We start from the raw sequence: 17735 nt of genomic DNA on the forward strand, positions 1-17735 counted from the left end.
CTCCTCAGCTCCAAGTACTTGGCAGGATTTCCAGAAGCTCCACACTCTACTTTACCCCTCAAGCCAACCCCTCTCATCCCATCTCCATATTCTTAGAGAAAGTCTGGCTGACACGCACCTGTCCTTGTCTTCTCAGGGGTTACCAAGCTGACATGGACTGGGAGAAGGGAGAAGGTGACATTTATCCCTATTTTGTTTTTGGAGCTGCCTGTTCTGAGGTTGAAATTGATTGTCTGACGGGAGCTCACAAGGTAAGTAGTAATCACATGCCGCTAGCATGGCAAAACGTGCTGTGAACACGCCGTGGCCTACTGTCGTCTGCATATCCCATACAAATACTTAATAAATAGTTTAGGTATAAGCAAGTATTCTCGGGGAATGGGAGGGATGGGACAGATTCAGGCATGTTGCAGATGGACAGGAATGGTACTTGGTGATGGGCAGGTGAGGAAGTGAGAAAGGCGAGCAGTGGTCATTCCTGACTCGGGTGATTGGACTGTGTCTCATTCAGATCTTTCTTTTCCAGAGCTGGACCTGGGGTCAAGCACATAATTTGAGTTATGAATTCTTGGTCTCAGTTGTGGTCTGTCAATAATTGTGTAACAGTTGTTTTCGTAGGGCCCTAGCATGGGTGCACCTCTTTGAAATCAGTGAAGACCTTCTAGTAAATTTTACCTCATTGAGTACCGTAAAACTCCACAAACTAGACATGATTGATCTCTCATTTACCCATAAGAATGTAGGGGCTTTAAGGAGTTAATTAACCAGATCCAAGTTAATACTTGGATACTTAGTGGTATGGCAAATACACAAAAGCAGAAGTTCTCACTCAATTCTGTTTTCAGAATATCACAGTAATTTTAGGTTTCAAACAAACGGAATTTAAAAACAAACCAGTAAGCCACTGTTCTAGTCATCAGTAATGTGCCATTGTGCATGGGGGACAGGTCACCAAAGAGCTGGATGCATGCGTCTTTGTATGATAGATGAGGACTACTGCTGTCAAGCAGGTGTCTCTGTGGAAATTTGGAACTTGACCTAATAGTTTAGATCCCTGCGGTATCTACACACTGAGCACGAGTGACACTCTCTCCTGGGGTACGATATCCAGTGTGACATAGCCTGCTCTGCAGTACCATACACTAGCCTAGTGACACTGACATAGTGATGTACACTCTGTAAGACTTCATTCTCTCAGCTGTGGAGAGGGCTCTCATAGACATGAGGGGCTAAAGCCACCAGACTATAAAAATAGTCTAAGGAAGCCAGGAATCAGTTCTGCAATGCCAAGGGGACTGAACTCCACTCTTGCCAAAGTGATCCCAGGTTTCCTGATCATTCTGGGGTCTCAGGAAAGCTGCAATGGCCACCTAGAAGCAGGAAGTGGTTAAACAGAAGTACTGTCCCCTTGACCACAAATCCTAAAGCTGCTAATGGAAGACCTGGTCTAACCAAGGTGACAACCATAAAACCATCAGAGCAGAATGGCTAGAGAGAAAACAAGAGACCCCGCTAGGGATGAGTGTGCTACTCAAAAGTTAAAAGCACACAGGGAAAAACCAAAGGCCATACAAATCCACCAAATGGGACATCTTGTCTCTATGAGAAGGGTTCAGTGGGGAAATGATTCAGATGAGTGTTTAAGATCCTCAAAGAAATGTATCTAGTTGGACTTTTTTTTCCCAAAAAGAGAAGACTATTTAAAAAAAAGTTAGTGACTAGGAGCTGAGGAGAAGTATATCGTGAGAAAAAAATAGAATATACCTGCTGTGGAAATATAGATGCCAATGGACTTTTCCAGCAAAAGCTACAAGAGGTTCTCAATTACAAGTCGTCCTGGAAAGAAACCAGAAAGAAAGAATGGGGCGTAAGAAGAATAATTTAAAACACACCTGTGAGGCCACTGGTGCTAGTTCAATAAGACACGACACATAACACTAGCCCCAGGCCTCATACACAGTAAGTAAAAAGCAGTGAAGTGTGTAGCAGCATCCCTTTCACGCCCTTGGAGATAGAACAGGAAGTTTGTGGGTTCGAGTCCAGCCTGCACTACAGAGAGTTTCGAGCAAGTCCGGGCTACGCAGTGACGACATGTCTCAAACAAGGCAAAACAAAACAAAAACATGAGATAAAATATTTTCTACAATATTACTATTTTAAAATAACATCCTATGTATTTTAAGATATTTAACTTTAATATTTTCTTTGCAATTTTATAGGAATGTTCTCACCTCTGTGTATAATTTTACTGCCTGGTTTTCTTCATATGTTTATCCTCGTAGCCACCCTGCTCATTATTACTTCATCTCTATGACAACTATTTCGGGTGGCTGTCTGATTTTAGGATTGATTAAGACAAAGTTTCACAACCTCTGTTTTGTAGGAGGATGGGCTAATATCAGGTACTTGTGAATTTAAAAACTGCTGGGAGACTCCACGTCAACAACTCTCTGGTCGCCGCTTGATCAATAATGCCTGATTTGTGTTTATCGCAAGAAACACAGCTTAATTAATAACATTTGATGTTTTCATGACCTTTACGGACAGCAGAACTTTGTCGTGACTTTTCATAATCACCTATGCCCTAATCAAAGCAAGCATTTACTATTTACAAAATGGAGTATACACTGCAACAATGTGTTTTCTCCACAGAACATCAGAACTGACATTGTCATGGATGGATCTTTCAGTATAAACCCTGCTGTGGACATAGGCCAGGTAGGCAGTGCCTTGTTATCCAGCCCCGTTTTCCCCTGTGGACACAGGCTCTAAGGCTGGCTCTGTCTTCTGGGTGTCAGTGAAGAGCTTGCCAATTCTCTAAAGTTGTTTTCTCTTTGCATTGTTTTACACATAAGAATGTGCCCCAATGGGCAGAAATGCAAATAAAAAGGGCACACACTTCAAAGAGGGCAGTATGGGTACCACTTGGGTATGTTGACTTCAGGAAGCTTGTGAGAGATCCAAGTGAAATGGCCAAAAAGTTTGGTCTAAGCTTCAGGGCAGAGCAGAATTCATCTAGTTGGAAGTGCTCGGTGGGGGAGGGGTAACTGAAACCACAGCAGCAACAGGATCATGATTGGATGGGAGGGGGGAGGGCTAGAGAGGGACAAGGTTGGGGGCTTTAACTCCACAGGGAAGATCCACAGGAGTACATAGTCACTATGGTTCTAATGTAACCCCAGTATTCAGTGCATTACAGCATGAACAAATTCAATGTCTGACAGTCCCTTTCTGCATAACACTTGTAGGCATTTATAGTTCCTAACATTTTTCCTTATTAAATTTTATTTTATGAGTGTTTGTCTCCATGCATGTCTGTGCTTGTGTGTGCCTGGGGACCACAGAGGCCAAAAGTGAGCATTAGCACCCTGGAACTGGCATTACAGAAGTTGTGAACTACATGTGGGTGCTGGGAATCAAACCTGGGTCCTCTGGAAAACACTGTTCTTTCCTTGACTCTCATTTTTTGCTTTTTTTTTAAAAAAAAAAATATATATATATATATTTCTAAAGACAAGTAAAACTATTTTTTCCCACCTTACTAAAAAGTAGAATGTATAAACACAAATTAAATCAAGTAGAAATCTACTTTAGTTAGTTCATAGACAGAGCGGTGTCTTAGTCAGGGCTTCTACTGCTGGGATGAAACACCATGACCGAAAAGCAAGCTGGGGAGGAAAAGGGTTTATCCGGCTTACACTTCCACACTGCTGTCCATCACCACAGGAAGTCAGGACAGGAACTCAAGCAGGGCAGGAACCTGTAGACAGGAGCAGATGCAGAGGCTGTGGAGGGGTGCTGCTTCCTGGATTGCTTCCCATAGCTTGCTCAGCCTGCTTTCTTATAGTTTCTTGGACCACCAGCCCAGGGATGGCACCACCCACAATAGGCTGAGCCCTGCCCCATTGACCACTAATTGAAAAAAAAAAAATGCCTTTGGCTCTCATTTTTATGGAGTGAGAATCAACTCAAATAGCTATTGAACTAAGAAACAGTAAACAGATGGTGTTAGGATTTAGACTTTGAAATGAGGCAGAAAGAGCTCAGACTGTGGGATACAAACCCATTGCTAACAATACATACTGAGAACCTCTCTCCTGAGAAAAGGAAGATCCAAGATCTTGCTACCATCCTTGGAACGGACACTTTAGTAACTAGAAAAAGAGCTGTCTTTCTATCCACTGAAAGATTGGGGGTATGAATAAGTCGTTACAAGCGATGGACCCCAGGGACCTCAGACATCTGTCTCTAAAATCACTTCTAAGCAAATGACTCATCCAACCATTAATAAGCATCATTGTTCTTTGTAACAAGTCCTGATAGTTTCTGGAAATCTACCCAGGGGCTTTGATAGCCATTGTTCACATCTGCAGGTAGAACACAGGGAGCTAAAATACCTAGACTCCAAAGGGAGTCTTCATGTAAAAGAAAGACGACAGTCTTTGCTGGTACTTGGAAAGTCAGCACATAATTTAAAAGGTGACATTCATTCCTTTCTTTGTCTCAGATCGAAGGGGCATTTGTTCAAGGTCTTGGACTTTATACTCTAGAGGAACTGAAATATTCCCCTGAAGGAGTCCTATACACCCGTGGTCCACACCAGTACAAAATAGCATCAGTTAGCGACATCCCAGAAGAATTCCATGTATCATTGTTGACACCAACCCAAAACCCCAAAGCCATCTACTCTTCTAAGGTAAGTATATATGGTCAGGCTTCATTCTGTTTACCATCTGTACATGTCCCAGATGATTAGCCGAGGAAGATGGATTGAGGAATGATGATGTAGCTGGGTGGTGGAGCACTTGCCTGGCATGCGCGAGCTCCTACATCCTATCCCAGTGTCACAAAAGAAAAAGGGCTGGGTCAGCATCCTGCTTTGGACAGTAATGCTGATGCTTCCCAGCTACAGGACTGGAGAATGGTCACTGTTTGCATTGTGCAGAAGCCCTGAAAGGATGGATGGGACGAAATGTTCAATGCAAATAGGCCAACGTGTAGTTCCAGACTGCAGTCAACCTTACACACCTGCCCCAGATCACATCCGATTTAAGTGTGTTAATAGAGCATGCAACCTGCTTGCTTCTCAACTCTGTGATCTGCCTCCCAATCTCTCCATGCTATTTAAACAACTGTCCCCAGAGACCTCAGTGCTCTGGATACAGTGAGAGACCTTTTTATCTCTTATCCCCACTGACTTCTCATCAGATTTCTCCTACTGACCCCTCTCTCTGTCTCCTTGGATCACAAATAATTTCCCACTCCTTCTGCTTTTTCTTACCGATGGCATCCCTTTCTCTGCCCAGCTTTAAATGTCATTCTATTGGTGTTTCCCACACAACCTTTGTTCACCAGTAAGTAACTTACCTTGTAAGCACTTTGGAAACAAAGCTATCTCCTGTATCTTTCAGTCCCAAAGCAGAGGCTAAACATGAGAAACATCTACTAACGTTAGACAGGTTGAACTGAGTTTTGTTATTCTCTATCCAAACACACACACACACACACACACACACACACACACACAATCTGCAATATTGTGAACAGCCACCGAGAGCATCATAAAATTAATCTACTAAATCACAAGTCACCAATTTAATGAAGTTTAATAAAAGAAAATATCAAAATGTTTTACACAACAAGGAAAAGGATTCATTTCTTAGATGTCATACGTGCATATACCCATCACACTTATATATACTACTAGAAAAATATGACCTGTAGATATCTCCATGGTTTATAATACAAAGAAAGCTGGTGAGACACTGTTTGCAATAGCACACATATAGTTCATGTGAGATGTGGTAGGCTCAGTATAACTTGTCTTGTAAGCATCATGGAGTGAGATCTAACACCCTTGTTCCACCTTATCAAATGTCATGAATTTAAGACCATTCCAGAGTAAGTCTCAGACTGAAAAACTTTTGATTTCAATGACTTCATAAAAAGCTCAAGAACTAGAAGCTTATATCAACACACAGGGTTTTCTGCATTAAATTACAATTAGGTAGATCACAATATATTTTTCCAGAATCCGTTTTTTATAACATCAAAATAATCTGCCTTGGGAAGATCCAAATCTTTGTGAAATAGATGACAGGAAGCCTGGGCAAGGCAACATCCTGTAAAAGTGTGTGTGTGTGTGTGTGTGTGTGTGTGTGTGTGTGTGTGTGTGTGTGTGTGTTACAGAGCTGAGCCGTTGCAGGCTCTGCTCATGTCCATGAACGTGATCTTTGTTCATCCTCTTTCCAAGAGGATGCACCTGTTCTGTACCCTCATAAGGACATTAGCAATGATATACTGCCCCCTCCCTGGGTGCTGATACTCTTGTAATCCTGGAATAATCTATCTTGTTGCCAAACTTAAGGGACTGTCACCTTGAACAGTTTCACACTCACAGGGAGAAGGCCAATGACATTTCACAATTCTCCCTATGGTCCACCTGTTCAGGTGTTTATTTTCAGCCAAGGAAAGTGTAGGTTAGAAGATACCTCTTGACCCAGAACACTATCATCTCTGTCTCCTAGCTTCCTCCTCCTCCCCCACCTTGCACTCTTCCCATTGGGTTTGTGTTATAGGTAAGAAGAGGGAACCTCATTTGAGGGATTTGGCTTGTCTGTCTGTCCGTTAGCCACAGTGCTAGGCCCTGAGAGGCATTTGTCCTCTGAGTTTGTAGGTCTCAGCACATGTCTGGGGTGATCTCCAGGGCTTCCATAGGAATAATATAACATATATAACAAACTTAAATACTATGCACCAGTCACTTAACATGGGCCCTGTGTGTATGTGGGACACACAGGAACACAAACTGTGTGAAGCTGCTGCCAATGGGACACGGTATTCTGTTTTACAGTCAGCTTTTTAAAACAAACATATGTGTATTCTAAGATAGCAACAAAGCATGGCAAATCAAGCCAAAGCACAGTTGTTCATTACTGAGTACCACGTTCTCCGTGTGCTTGTACTGCTCTTAGACTGCCATGCTGCTTTACAACTGACGGGGCAGTATTCTGTCTAGATCAGCATCTTCACAGCAAACACTGGGACAATGTATGGTGCAATGGCGTCACATGGCCGCGATGTCTCTAAACAATAAACATTCTTGCGTTCCCTTATAGACATGCGGGACCATTGTTGCATATCCTGTCCACCATCGATCAAAATGCCCATATCAGTGTAGGACTGCACTCCGAAGTGTGTATACGGAAAACACATAGTTTCCTCATCCCAGCCAGAAGGAAGAGGAAAAGTCTTCTAAGGCAACGGGGAAGCAATGCATAATGAGGACAGGCAGACACCTGTAAGATTGCTTAACACAAGTAGCAGGACAGGAGGTGGGAAACTCACCCTGTAACCTGAAGGGCAGGAAAAGCCAGGTGTTGGTGGCTTAATCTGCTTTGCATTGCTATACCATAATACTAGAGGCAGAGTGATTTAGGAGAAACTCTTTTGCATCTCAAAGGTGGCAAAGTCCAAAATTAACAAGCCACACCTGGTAGTGACTTCTTGCTGCATTATACCATGGCAGAAGATACAGCATATTGATTCTGAGAAAAAGGTCAAGCTTGCCTTCTAACATACCCACGCCTGCAATAACACTAATTCATTCCCAAAGGTGGAGCCCTAACGACCTAACCACCTCCTAAATGTCATACCTCGCCATGTATAGAGAATAAGTTGCCAGCACCTGAGTTTAGGCAGACATGTTCAAACAACAGTAACCAGGAAACACACCATTGTGTGGGAGAAACTGATACTAACTACAGCAGGGCATGGTATAAAGTTTGGGAGCGTGGCCTAGTTTCATCTGTCTAAGTGACCTGAGTCCCAGTGTCCATATCTCAGATGTGACAAGAGAAGTGCAGGCTTTGTAGAAATGCAAAGAAAGGCTAAGGATACTCAGCTTTGACAGGCATTCACTCTCCCATTCACTCATCAGATACCTGCAAACACCTGAAGATGCCACTTTAGCCTTAAGCATGAAAGACCCGATCTCTGGGGTCAAGGTGATGGCATTGTCCGTCCAGGTATTCCCCATGGTCATAATGGACTGTCATTTATAGATTCCTGACTGACTTAAGCCTCTCAAGGAACCTTTGACCTATTTCCCTTATGGATTTGATGGCGGGAAGTCACCAGCCCAGCACTCTGTAAATACTCTAGTCTCTCCTCATAAATTAAGGTCTAGCTCACACTGCCAGTCTCTGGGAGTTTGAGTAGATTCCCAATGCCAAATTACCTGTAGAGCCTGGTATTCCTAGGTTTCTGGAGGATTACGTAGACTCTTGGTTGGTTATGATGTTAATCCCTCTGCCCTTGGCCTAGACACTCTCCTTTCTCAGAAGCAGCCTGCTGAGGTGTGGAGGTTACGTCATGCTGTCAAAACATGGTGATCCCACCTGATCCCACTTCTGCCACGGAAGCCAACTAAGTCTGGGCAGGACACTCACCCCCCGAGTTGCTGGAAGGCATACGTAGTCTAACACATGTGGGAGTGCTCACCAGCCCTGTGAAGACATTTGATGCAATGACAGACCACCTAGGCAAAGGCAAATGTGCCACGCTCTATGGCTTGGTGACCTTGTAACTGTCCTCTCGTGCAGCTGAGGAATGATAAAATTGTTCAATGACACATTTCTCATAACATGTCCTCATCATCTGTTCAGTCATGACTGTGTAGAAACACAGCCACAAGATCCCTTTTGCCCATCTCAATCCCTCTTGGCCCATCAAGAGCAAAGGGTTTATAGCATGAGAACCTGTTAGCTTCTATTGCCAAGGAGACCCAACTATTGATGAGGCAGCCTGAAGACCTGGCTGGACAAGAATAGGTGGAGCAATGAGCAACTCAAGAACTTTTTCAAAGGCCCTGGATCCTCATCCTCCTCTACCTCTCCAGTCTTCAGCATTAGTCGCTGCTTGAAGAAATTCTTGGGCATATTATATGAGTTAAGGCATATTTGATCTGTTAAGATAACAAATTAACCACAGAGTATAAGACTAGAAAGAAAGTAAGATTCATAGTAAAAATCCTTTGGTGGCTTCCCTTGAGTTGATAATAAGATACAGCTCTTAACATGGCTCCCAGAGCCCTGCATAGTCTGCCTGGCAATCACCCCCGAGACACCTCGTACCATCCTTTCTAGCCACAAAGCTCTTTTCACTCCTTTGAATTAAGCCGGCTCTTTTCTTCCTGATGCCTTTAATGGCACCTGTGTCAGAGTTCTCTAGACAAATAACCAGTGGGCTTTATCTGGGTATTATGGATATACACACTTGCATATGTTATGTGTGTGTTATATACAATGCATGCATATTTATGTTTATTTGCATGTGAATCTACATATATGTATATATATATATATATATATATATCTGTACAGGTACACACAGATTTATTTTAAGGAATTGGCTCACATAGTTATAGAACTGACAAATTTAAGATCTAGAGCAGTGGGGCAGCAGGCTAGAAAGTCAGGCAGGGTTTCTGTACTGAGGTCCTGAGGCAGAATCACTCCTCCCTCCTGGGAGAAACTTGTTGTGCTCTTAGAAACTTCACACATATCATCAAAGCTAGTAATAGCTTAAAGCCAATGCTAATCACATCTGCAATGAACTTTCCCAGAGATGTCTATATTAGTATTTAAATAAATACATGGGTGCCCTGAGCCCTTCAAGCTCATGCATGAACTTACACATTACCTGGGACTCATCTTTCCTTTCTCACCTGGCACGTACCCTCTCACCTCATACAGCATCTTTTCAGTAAAAGCCATCTCTGCCTTCTCAGGTCATGCAGGGGACCACAATTGTCCTGTCTTCACATACATTTTATTTTGGGGGTTCACTCACTTCCTTGGGTATCTATCTCCTACCTGCATATTCAGTCAGAGCTGTTTATACAGGTTCTGGTCCCCTCATCTCTAGCCATGAGTGGAAGGCTGCCTACCCCCATCAGGGTTCAGTTACCCCCCTACCTTTGCAGTCTGGTACATGAGTCAGCCTGTACAGGCAGTCAGAATACCCCACAGCATACAAGACAGTGGCTTCCACTCAGGACAGGAGTAGGAGTGTTGTGTCAAGCACAGTGGTAAAGGATGCTTGAGTTTTACCCCAGGAGACTTCTAAGTCATAGACTTTCAATGGCAGACACCATCTTCCATGGAATCCATCAGGGCTTGCTGGTATGCCTTGATGAAACTTTAACTCTTTACAGTACCCTCTATATCTTGAGAAAGCCCTTGAACCCTTGTCGCCGAGTTAATTCAGACTAAGAAGGGTAAATCCTTGGCATAGGCCCCACCAAGATCGTCAGCCATTAATCAAGGTATTTCTATACCATCCTCATCCCTTAAAAGCCCTGTTGGCACAGTAGGTAGCTTCGGCTGAAACCACATGGTCCCCTTGGGCATGGGCATGCCAGGCTTGGCCTGGTTCTCATTGTTTGGCAAGTGTAACCAGCATCAGGATTACTACCTTGGCCAATCTTCCACCAGAGTTTGAGTTCCTTTGAGGTCCAACCACCTTCCTAAACAAACAGAAACTGGCCCTGTAGCAGAGTTCAGGCTCTTCTGGGATGGATCCTAAGGGTGGTTGGAAAGACTGTTATCTTCAGAGAAGAATGATCCCAAGTAGGCCGTGATTTAGAAACAGCAAGAAGCAACCAAGAAAATACATGCTGAGTCCTTGGTGGACTTGAGGAACAAGCATTAACCGTACTCCTGCATGGCTCGGGTGTTGGGGACAGCTAAGCAAACAGTCCTTAATCTGTCAGAGGGCCTACCCACCAACCAGCAAGATTGCTGCAAGGACACACGAACCAAAAGGAGGGAATCTCTTCAGAGTCACTGCGTCAGCTCAGGCCAATTCCCCAGCCCTCATGTCTCTGTCCCGGTCCAGATCCAGGTTTCTAAAAGGCTTCTTATTTTGTCTTCCCTCCCAACATCCCCAGGGCCTTGGTGAAGCTGGAATGTTTCTAGGTTCTTCTGTGTTCTTCGCTATTGCTGCTGCCGTGGCTGCCGCCCGCAAGGAGAGAGGCCTGCCCCTGATTTTGGCCATAAACAGCCCTGCCACAGCAGAAGTAATTCGAATGGCCTGTGAGGACCAGTTTACAAACCTGGTATGGGATGACCTCCATCTTGTCTGTAAATGTCTGTAGCCCTTTTCGTGGTTCTCAGTGCAGGGACACAGGACACGTGTCAATTCAAACGTAAATTCACCAACCCCACAAGCAGGATGTCTTCTTGTGAAAAATGGAAGTTGCTGGTATGAATTTTTGAGTAGGAAGTTGTGGGGTTTTCTTATATTTATAGAGGGGAACGTGGAGAGCTGCAGGAGACTGTTGCTTTTCAAGAGTGCTGCAATCTTCTGTCACAATCTACCTTCTTCACCACTTACTCAGGAGAAGGGCTACTCGGTATCATTTCCTGAACGAGGCAGAGCCTGGTACTATAGTCACGTGCCACCCAGATATTAGCTTAGCTCACTGCAATGCACGTGTGTGCTGAATTCACACTTCCTTTGAAAGACGTCAGGCTAGACTGTAAAATGCTTGATTAACATGAAAGACCCCCAGAGAGGACCTTTCCCTCAGGAGGAGTCCCAAGCGCCCAATGACCGAGCCGAGTCCACTCGGATGCAATCAGCAAGAGGGTTTATTGGAAAACACAGGTACCTGCGGGCACACAGTCTCTTCGGAGGACTTGCGCGCCCAGCAGCTCCAGCATGGGGCTTTTATAGGGATTGGGGAAGCAGAAGCGGGCGTACAGAAGCAGATGCATAGTTACGGGGATTGGTGGATTCAAACGAGGCACATAGACATGTTCACATATGATTGGCTATTTCACATGATGAGGTAATAAGGTATAGCTACACACATTGGCAGGTTTGGGGCGTCCTGGATGTCAGGGGCTGGGGGCTTATCTCTTCCTGCCAGGTGGCCTGTGAGTGGTACTCCTGGTCTGTTCTGCATTTCTCTCCAGGAGTAAAGAGAGAACAGGGCACAGTGAGATACACATTCACATTTAATTTAACAATCGTGAGCAGGTATTGACAAAAATAAGTATGTAACGAAAAATCCATCTCATGGGACTTAGAATCTAATGATATATGTTTTAAGTGAGAGTGGAGCAAGAAGAAAGTACAGACCAGACAAGGCAAGTGACAGACCTACAGAAGGTGACAGATAACATCTGGCTAATGGATGAAACCTAGACATACAGGCAGAAGGAACAGGAATTCCGGGTAGAGGGAAAATTAAAGCAAATACAGGGCATAGGAGAAAAGCACCAGGAAGGTCTCAGAACACAGATAGTGTGGGTTTCCCGGATGGGACACTGAGCAGAGGGAAATCTGGAGCATAAACTGGGATGCAAGCCTGAACTAGAACACAGAGTCGTAAATGTAAAGTGGGTTCTATCCTGAGGGCAGGCGGACTTTGAAGGTCATGTGACGGTGAGAATGAGATGCTCACGTAAGCAACCTGATAGATGCTATACCATGAATTAGCCTGAGAAGGGATGGCAGGAAGCTATGATGTAGTCAAGAGGTGACAGAGTCGTGAGCATGACAAAGTTAATGGCATTTGAAGGTAAGGAGGGAGGGTCATGCAAACCTGCCATTCAATGAAGGAATGGCAGCCGAGAATCCAGGCTAGGTCTACAGTTGTGCTCCTCGTGAGTGGGAGGATTGGGCTGCCTCTCACATCAGTAGGCAGCAGAAGAAATCCTTCCAAGTTCACTTTTAGACTTTGGGGTAGCCAGTCAGCCAAAGAATTTTGCCAACAAGCTAACTAGCCCAGATTTGACAAAAGGGCAGAATTCCAGACAGATTTATGAGTCATTAGTTCAAAGTAGTAATTAGAATCGTGAAAGTCGATCATTTGCCTGAGGGAAGAAAATAGAGAAAAGGGAGGAGAGAAAGGAATGAGCCAGATTGAGTCAAAGGGACTTGATGGGGACACCAGATGGGCAGGTAGGTCTGAGGCAGGGGTGAGTGGGTCGGGGGGAGGTGGGGATGCCAGGCTCAGTACTTTGACACAGAGGTCCCCACACCTCCAGGGAGCCAAGAACCTTCCTAAACACAGAACAGAACAAACCTGCCGGCCTGAGAACCACACCCTCATAAACCCTCACAGATGAAGGTGCTTGCTCCAGGCCCCAAGAGACCATGCCTCTCCCTGCACCCCCAAATCCAGCAGTGCCAGGGCTGAGTGGAGATAGAAAGTCCTCTCTCCCGTCTCTTTCCATCTCTGCCCCTGCTCCTTTCCTCGGTATTACAGGAAGGATGGGGCAGGGCCTTTGTGGGCAGGGAAAGTCACATGATTGTCGCTAACCCTCAGGCAAGATGATGGTCATGAGTTAAAGACCAATTTAAACCACATAATGAGGCCCAGGCACTTGTCAAAGGAAGGTGGGTGAGGGGAGAAGGGGAAAGGATGGGGAAGAGGGAATAGGGGGAGGGGAAACTAAGGACTCACCCAAAACAGTTTTGCTAACTTGGTTTTTCACTCACCTGGAGGGCGGGGGACAGGGATGGATCAACATGGCATGGTCCTGGGTAAATCTCATAGAAATCTGTGTTTTAACATAATGCAAATACCAACAAGGGTGGAGTTGGCTTTGTGGCAACTCATGTCTAAATAGTGCTTGCTCTGAGCAGGTAGATTCCACTGACTCAAAGTCCTGCTTTTCCAAAAGCAGTGATGAAACTGTGTTATCTTGGAGATAGAACAACAGCGTTTGCTGAGAACCCTGTCACCCGCAGTAGGCCTCCCGGGTGAGGACAGAGTATTTGCTACTGCGAAAGGACCATGCTGCTTTCAAGGTGTCTTTTACAGGGCAGGAAGGCTGAACCTAGGAGCAGATGAAGAGGTGCATTCAGAGAGGCCCAGGACCCGGCTGCACCATGCCTGAATGCTTTGCTAGAATTACTTACTCCCAAACACTGAAGGAGCCCTATAGCAGATCTGTGTGTTTTACAGTCGTGAAAAACAAGCGTCCCAATCAAATCCGCCCTCACTTTCCAAATCAGCACAACACAAATTTGCAAAACTAGAACTCACCCCTCCAACTTGAAAGCATCAAGTGGTGTGAAATGGGAATCAAACTTCTCCGGTCATGCTCCCAGGGCAGCACACATCCAAAGTTCTGCTGTTGTGAGCTGCTCCAAGGGCATTGTCATCTTTCATTCATGCCTGTTACCCATCAGGTGTGGTGGAAGCCATCGCTCTCCACCCAACATCATCCAGCATCTACTCACCTCTCGCCTTCCTCTGTCAATCTACCAACCCATGGCTCGGATCGCCATTCTGTCTTACTTCCTTGCGTGACACATGAAGGGAACGTTTAAAAAATCAAACAGCCTTTAAATTTATTATACCACATCAGCTGCTGCTTTTGAAAGAATGTGTGGGAAATATTACTTTGTGGAATAAGTATGAAGTCACTTCTCTGGTCAGTTTTGATTGAATTTAATGAAGTCCATCTACCCATTTTTTTTTTAATGTAGGTAAAGGTTGTTTAAGAAATCACCTGACAATCTAAGTAGACATTCCATTTCTCTTTCTGTGGTCAGCCTTCTCTTACTATATGTTTAATCTTTCCTCCCTCCACTTCTGTTTGACAGTAGGCGCTTGTTCTTAAAGATTACATCTTTTTTAAACCAAAAAAAGGTGACTTTTTAATGTAAGACTACTTTGTACTAATTTAGGGGTTTTTTTTGTTTGTTTGTTTGTTTTTTGTTTTTGTTTCTTTTAGCTTCCTTAAGCTAAAAAAAAAAATCACCCAAAGAAAAAGGCCAATATTGAACTTGCAAAAATCTTTGGGGGGGGGGGCGGCATCGTGAAATTCTATGAGCGAGTGCTTCAGTTTTGCATGCGAGCTTTGGACAGGCTCTCTACTGCTCACAAAGGCGATGAACGTAACTCTCCCAGAGAGCATTTCTGCCTCCCGGTTTCTTTTCTGTTTCAGTTTTGGTGAACGTTTACTTACACGGAAGAAGTCTTGTGTCTGGGCCAGTTAGAGTTTGCCAGGGTCAGGACCTCATCACACTAAAATCAAAGGGCCCGACAGATTAGCTGTGGAGAGAGGTCTTGTGCATTACTTGAACGCGTGGATACCCCATGCTTGCCGTTGTATTTAAGAACACTTTGTTAGTCCTTTTCAGCTAAGCCAGTATTGTGTGCATTTTGCCTTACTATGCCAAGGAATTAGATATTTTTCATTTATCTGAAATTACCTAATTCCTATTGGGAAAAAAAATCTATGCAAATTAAGCAAATAAATTCGATGAATAAATAGGTTATATGCTTTCTGAAAAAGAAACTATTTTTGCCATCTGTTGGTTTTATGGGTCATTTTATATTGTTTTTCTCTTTTGTTTTTAAACAATTCTTTCACCTTTCTTTCCCCCAACTTTCTTTTTAGGTTCCAAAAACGGATTCTAAATGCTGTAAGCCATGGTCCATCCCAGTTGCCTGATGCTTGGGGTTTGAGCACAAAAACAGATATCCTGAAGAACTTAAAGCTTCAATGGGTCACTAGAATAAACAACTTCATCTAAAATACATAGACAATTAGAGGCAATTCTTAAATTTTCATATTTACAGAATCTTGTAATCTTTAATCACCTGTGCTACAAGTAGTAACATTTTTGGAGCTTCAGCCAAAGGTCACGGTTAGGTCAACTAAACCTCATTTCCCAGTGGGTGAAGAATTTCTCTGCTGAGTCTACAGAGAAAATGAGCATCTACTCTTGATGAGATGTTCCTATTCCAAAAAGGATAAAAATAAAACAGAGAAATGGACAGGATTCTGTGATCATTAGCTTATGTAGTTTGTGAAGTTCCGGTATTGTGATGCTGTGTGTAAAAGAACTTGGTTTTATTTACCATTCCAGATCGGATCACATGTTCAATTTAGGAGCCAACAGTCTGTAGCAACTGAGGCTTGGCTTGCTTGTTGTAATGTATACGTTTGTTGAAAAGTCCCTTGATTCTTTTTTTTTTTTTTTTTTTTTTTTTTTTTTTTGGTTCTTTTTTTTCGGAGCTGGGGACCGAATCCAGGGCCTTGTGCTTCCTAGGTAAGCGCTCTACCACTGAGCTAAATCCCCAGCCCCTTGATTCTTTTTTTTTCCCAAGACTCTTAGTTACTGAAGATTCACTGAGATGCTACCTATGGCAGAGTTGCCTCTAAGATGACCCATGGGAGGGCAATTTAGAGAAACAGAGGAAGCAGCTTTAGGATTTCAAAGAAGCAGTGACATATGGCTTCCCCAAACAAGTCCGCCTTGAGACAAACGCAGCCGGACAACTGCAACCATTGTGCCTATCAGTCCGGTTCAGAAGGCACAAGTACTTAATATTTTGATAGTCACAGCATATCCGATGTTGTCCAGTCTGAAATATTCTAGCATGTGTACAATAATCACCTTAGACTTCACGAAAGTTTTAGTGGCAGACACTTTCAATGTGCTGATTTTGCCCATGGCATTGCCTTAAGTGCTGTCCAGTAACTCCTATCTGAGCCCGCTCCCACTCCCTTCCATTTTGGGATGCCTCTGCTTCCTACAGACACCAGCTCCAGCTCGGGGGCAGCCCAGTGAGTGTCAAGTGAAAAGACAGAAGGAAGCAGACAGCTTGCACAGTGCACAGTAACAATTCTTACCCCTACGTCATTTGAGTTTTCTCACTTCTTAGTCAGAATTATTAGGTATTTATACACTTCGATGCCCAAAGAAAACACGGGCTTTGTTAATCGATGTTTTAGCTTTATTTTCTTCTAAATAGGTTTTGCTTTGTCTTATATATTCCTTACTTCTCTCTTGATTTTTTTCCCTCTCCCTTTTGACATGAATGGTTGCTTTTCTGTTTTAAAATTATTGAAGTTTAATAAAAATATTACATTTCAGGGGCCAGAGAGATGGTCTCCTCTGGCAGAGAACTCAGATTCTGTTTTCAACACCCAAATGGTAGAAACAACCACCCCAACTCCCATTCCAGTGGACCTAATGCCTTCTTCTAGACTCTGAGGGCACTGTGCACACATGGCACAAATATATGCATGCAGATAAAACACTCATACATAGGATAAAATAAATAAATCAAAAATTAATTTAAAAAACTATTTTTCACCCAAAATATGACAGTAGTTGAATCTTAGTGATTTCTGAAACAGGCTTTTTGTTGTCTTAGCTTTGTTTGGTTTGGATTTTTTTTTTTTTTTTTTTTTGGTTTGGATTTTGACACAGGATTTTGAACTCAAAATGATTCTTCCTTAGCTTCCTGAGGGCTGGGATTACAGGCATGCACCTCCAAGCATAATTGTATCATTTATTTCTCTATAAACTTTATGTTCTGTTTTCATTCCCTTTTAATATAAATAAATATATTAAAAATTTATTCTAAAACACATCTATGACTATATGTCTTGTTTGTTTTCCATTAAGTTCTAGTGTGGCTGTATTGTAGTCATAAAGAATTGTTTAAAGGGAGAAAATAAAGAACAAACTATGGTGAAGGAGAAAAGGAGAAGGAGAAGGAGAAAGAAGAAGGAGAAGAAAGAATAAAGAAGAAGAAGAGGAGGAGGAGGAAGAAGAGGAAGGAGAAGGAAAAGGAGAAGGAGAAGGAGAAGGAGAAGGAGAAGGAGAAGGAGAAGGAGAAAAAAGAGAGAATACCCAGAAGTGTAAGACAACCAGAGTTACAGAAAGTAATGGAGGTAAGACACAGTGAGGAGGAA

General features: G+C 43.5%; 1 protein-coding gene across 3 annotated transcripts in view; it reads left to right on the plus strand.

The window, feature by feature from the left end:
* Aox3 (aldehyde oxidase 3) overlaps nt 1-17410 on the plus strand; it is an 82318-nt gene extending 64908 nt beyond the window's left edge. For 2 of the 3 annotated variants that reach the window (XM_087567180.1, XM_087567181.1), the window contains 5 exons: nt 137-251; nt 2653-2718; nt 4508-4696; nt 10952-11119; nt 15426-17410. In XM_087567180.1, coding sequence (XP_087423306.1) covers nt 137-251; nt 2653-2718; nt 4508-4696; nt 10952-11119; nt 15426-15479 — 592 coding nt within the window. In that variant the 3' untranslated portion in view covers nt 15480-17410. 3 annotated transcript variants of the gene reach the window in all.
* Nucleotides 17411-17735: the final 325 nt, after the last annotated feature.

This window comes from Rattus norvegicus, chromosome 9, assembly GCF_021556685.1.
Source record: "Rattus norvegicus strain SHRSP/BbbUtx chromosome 9, alternate assembly SHRSP_T2T, whole genome shotgun sequence".
Taxonomy (NCBI): Eukaryota; Metazoa; Chordata; class Mammalia; order Rodentia; family Muridae; genus Rattus; species Rattus norvegicus.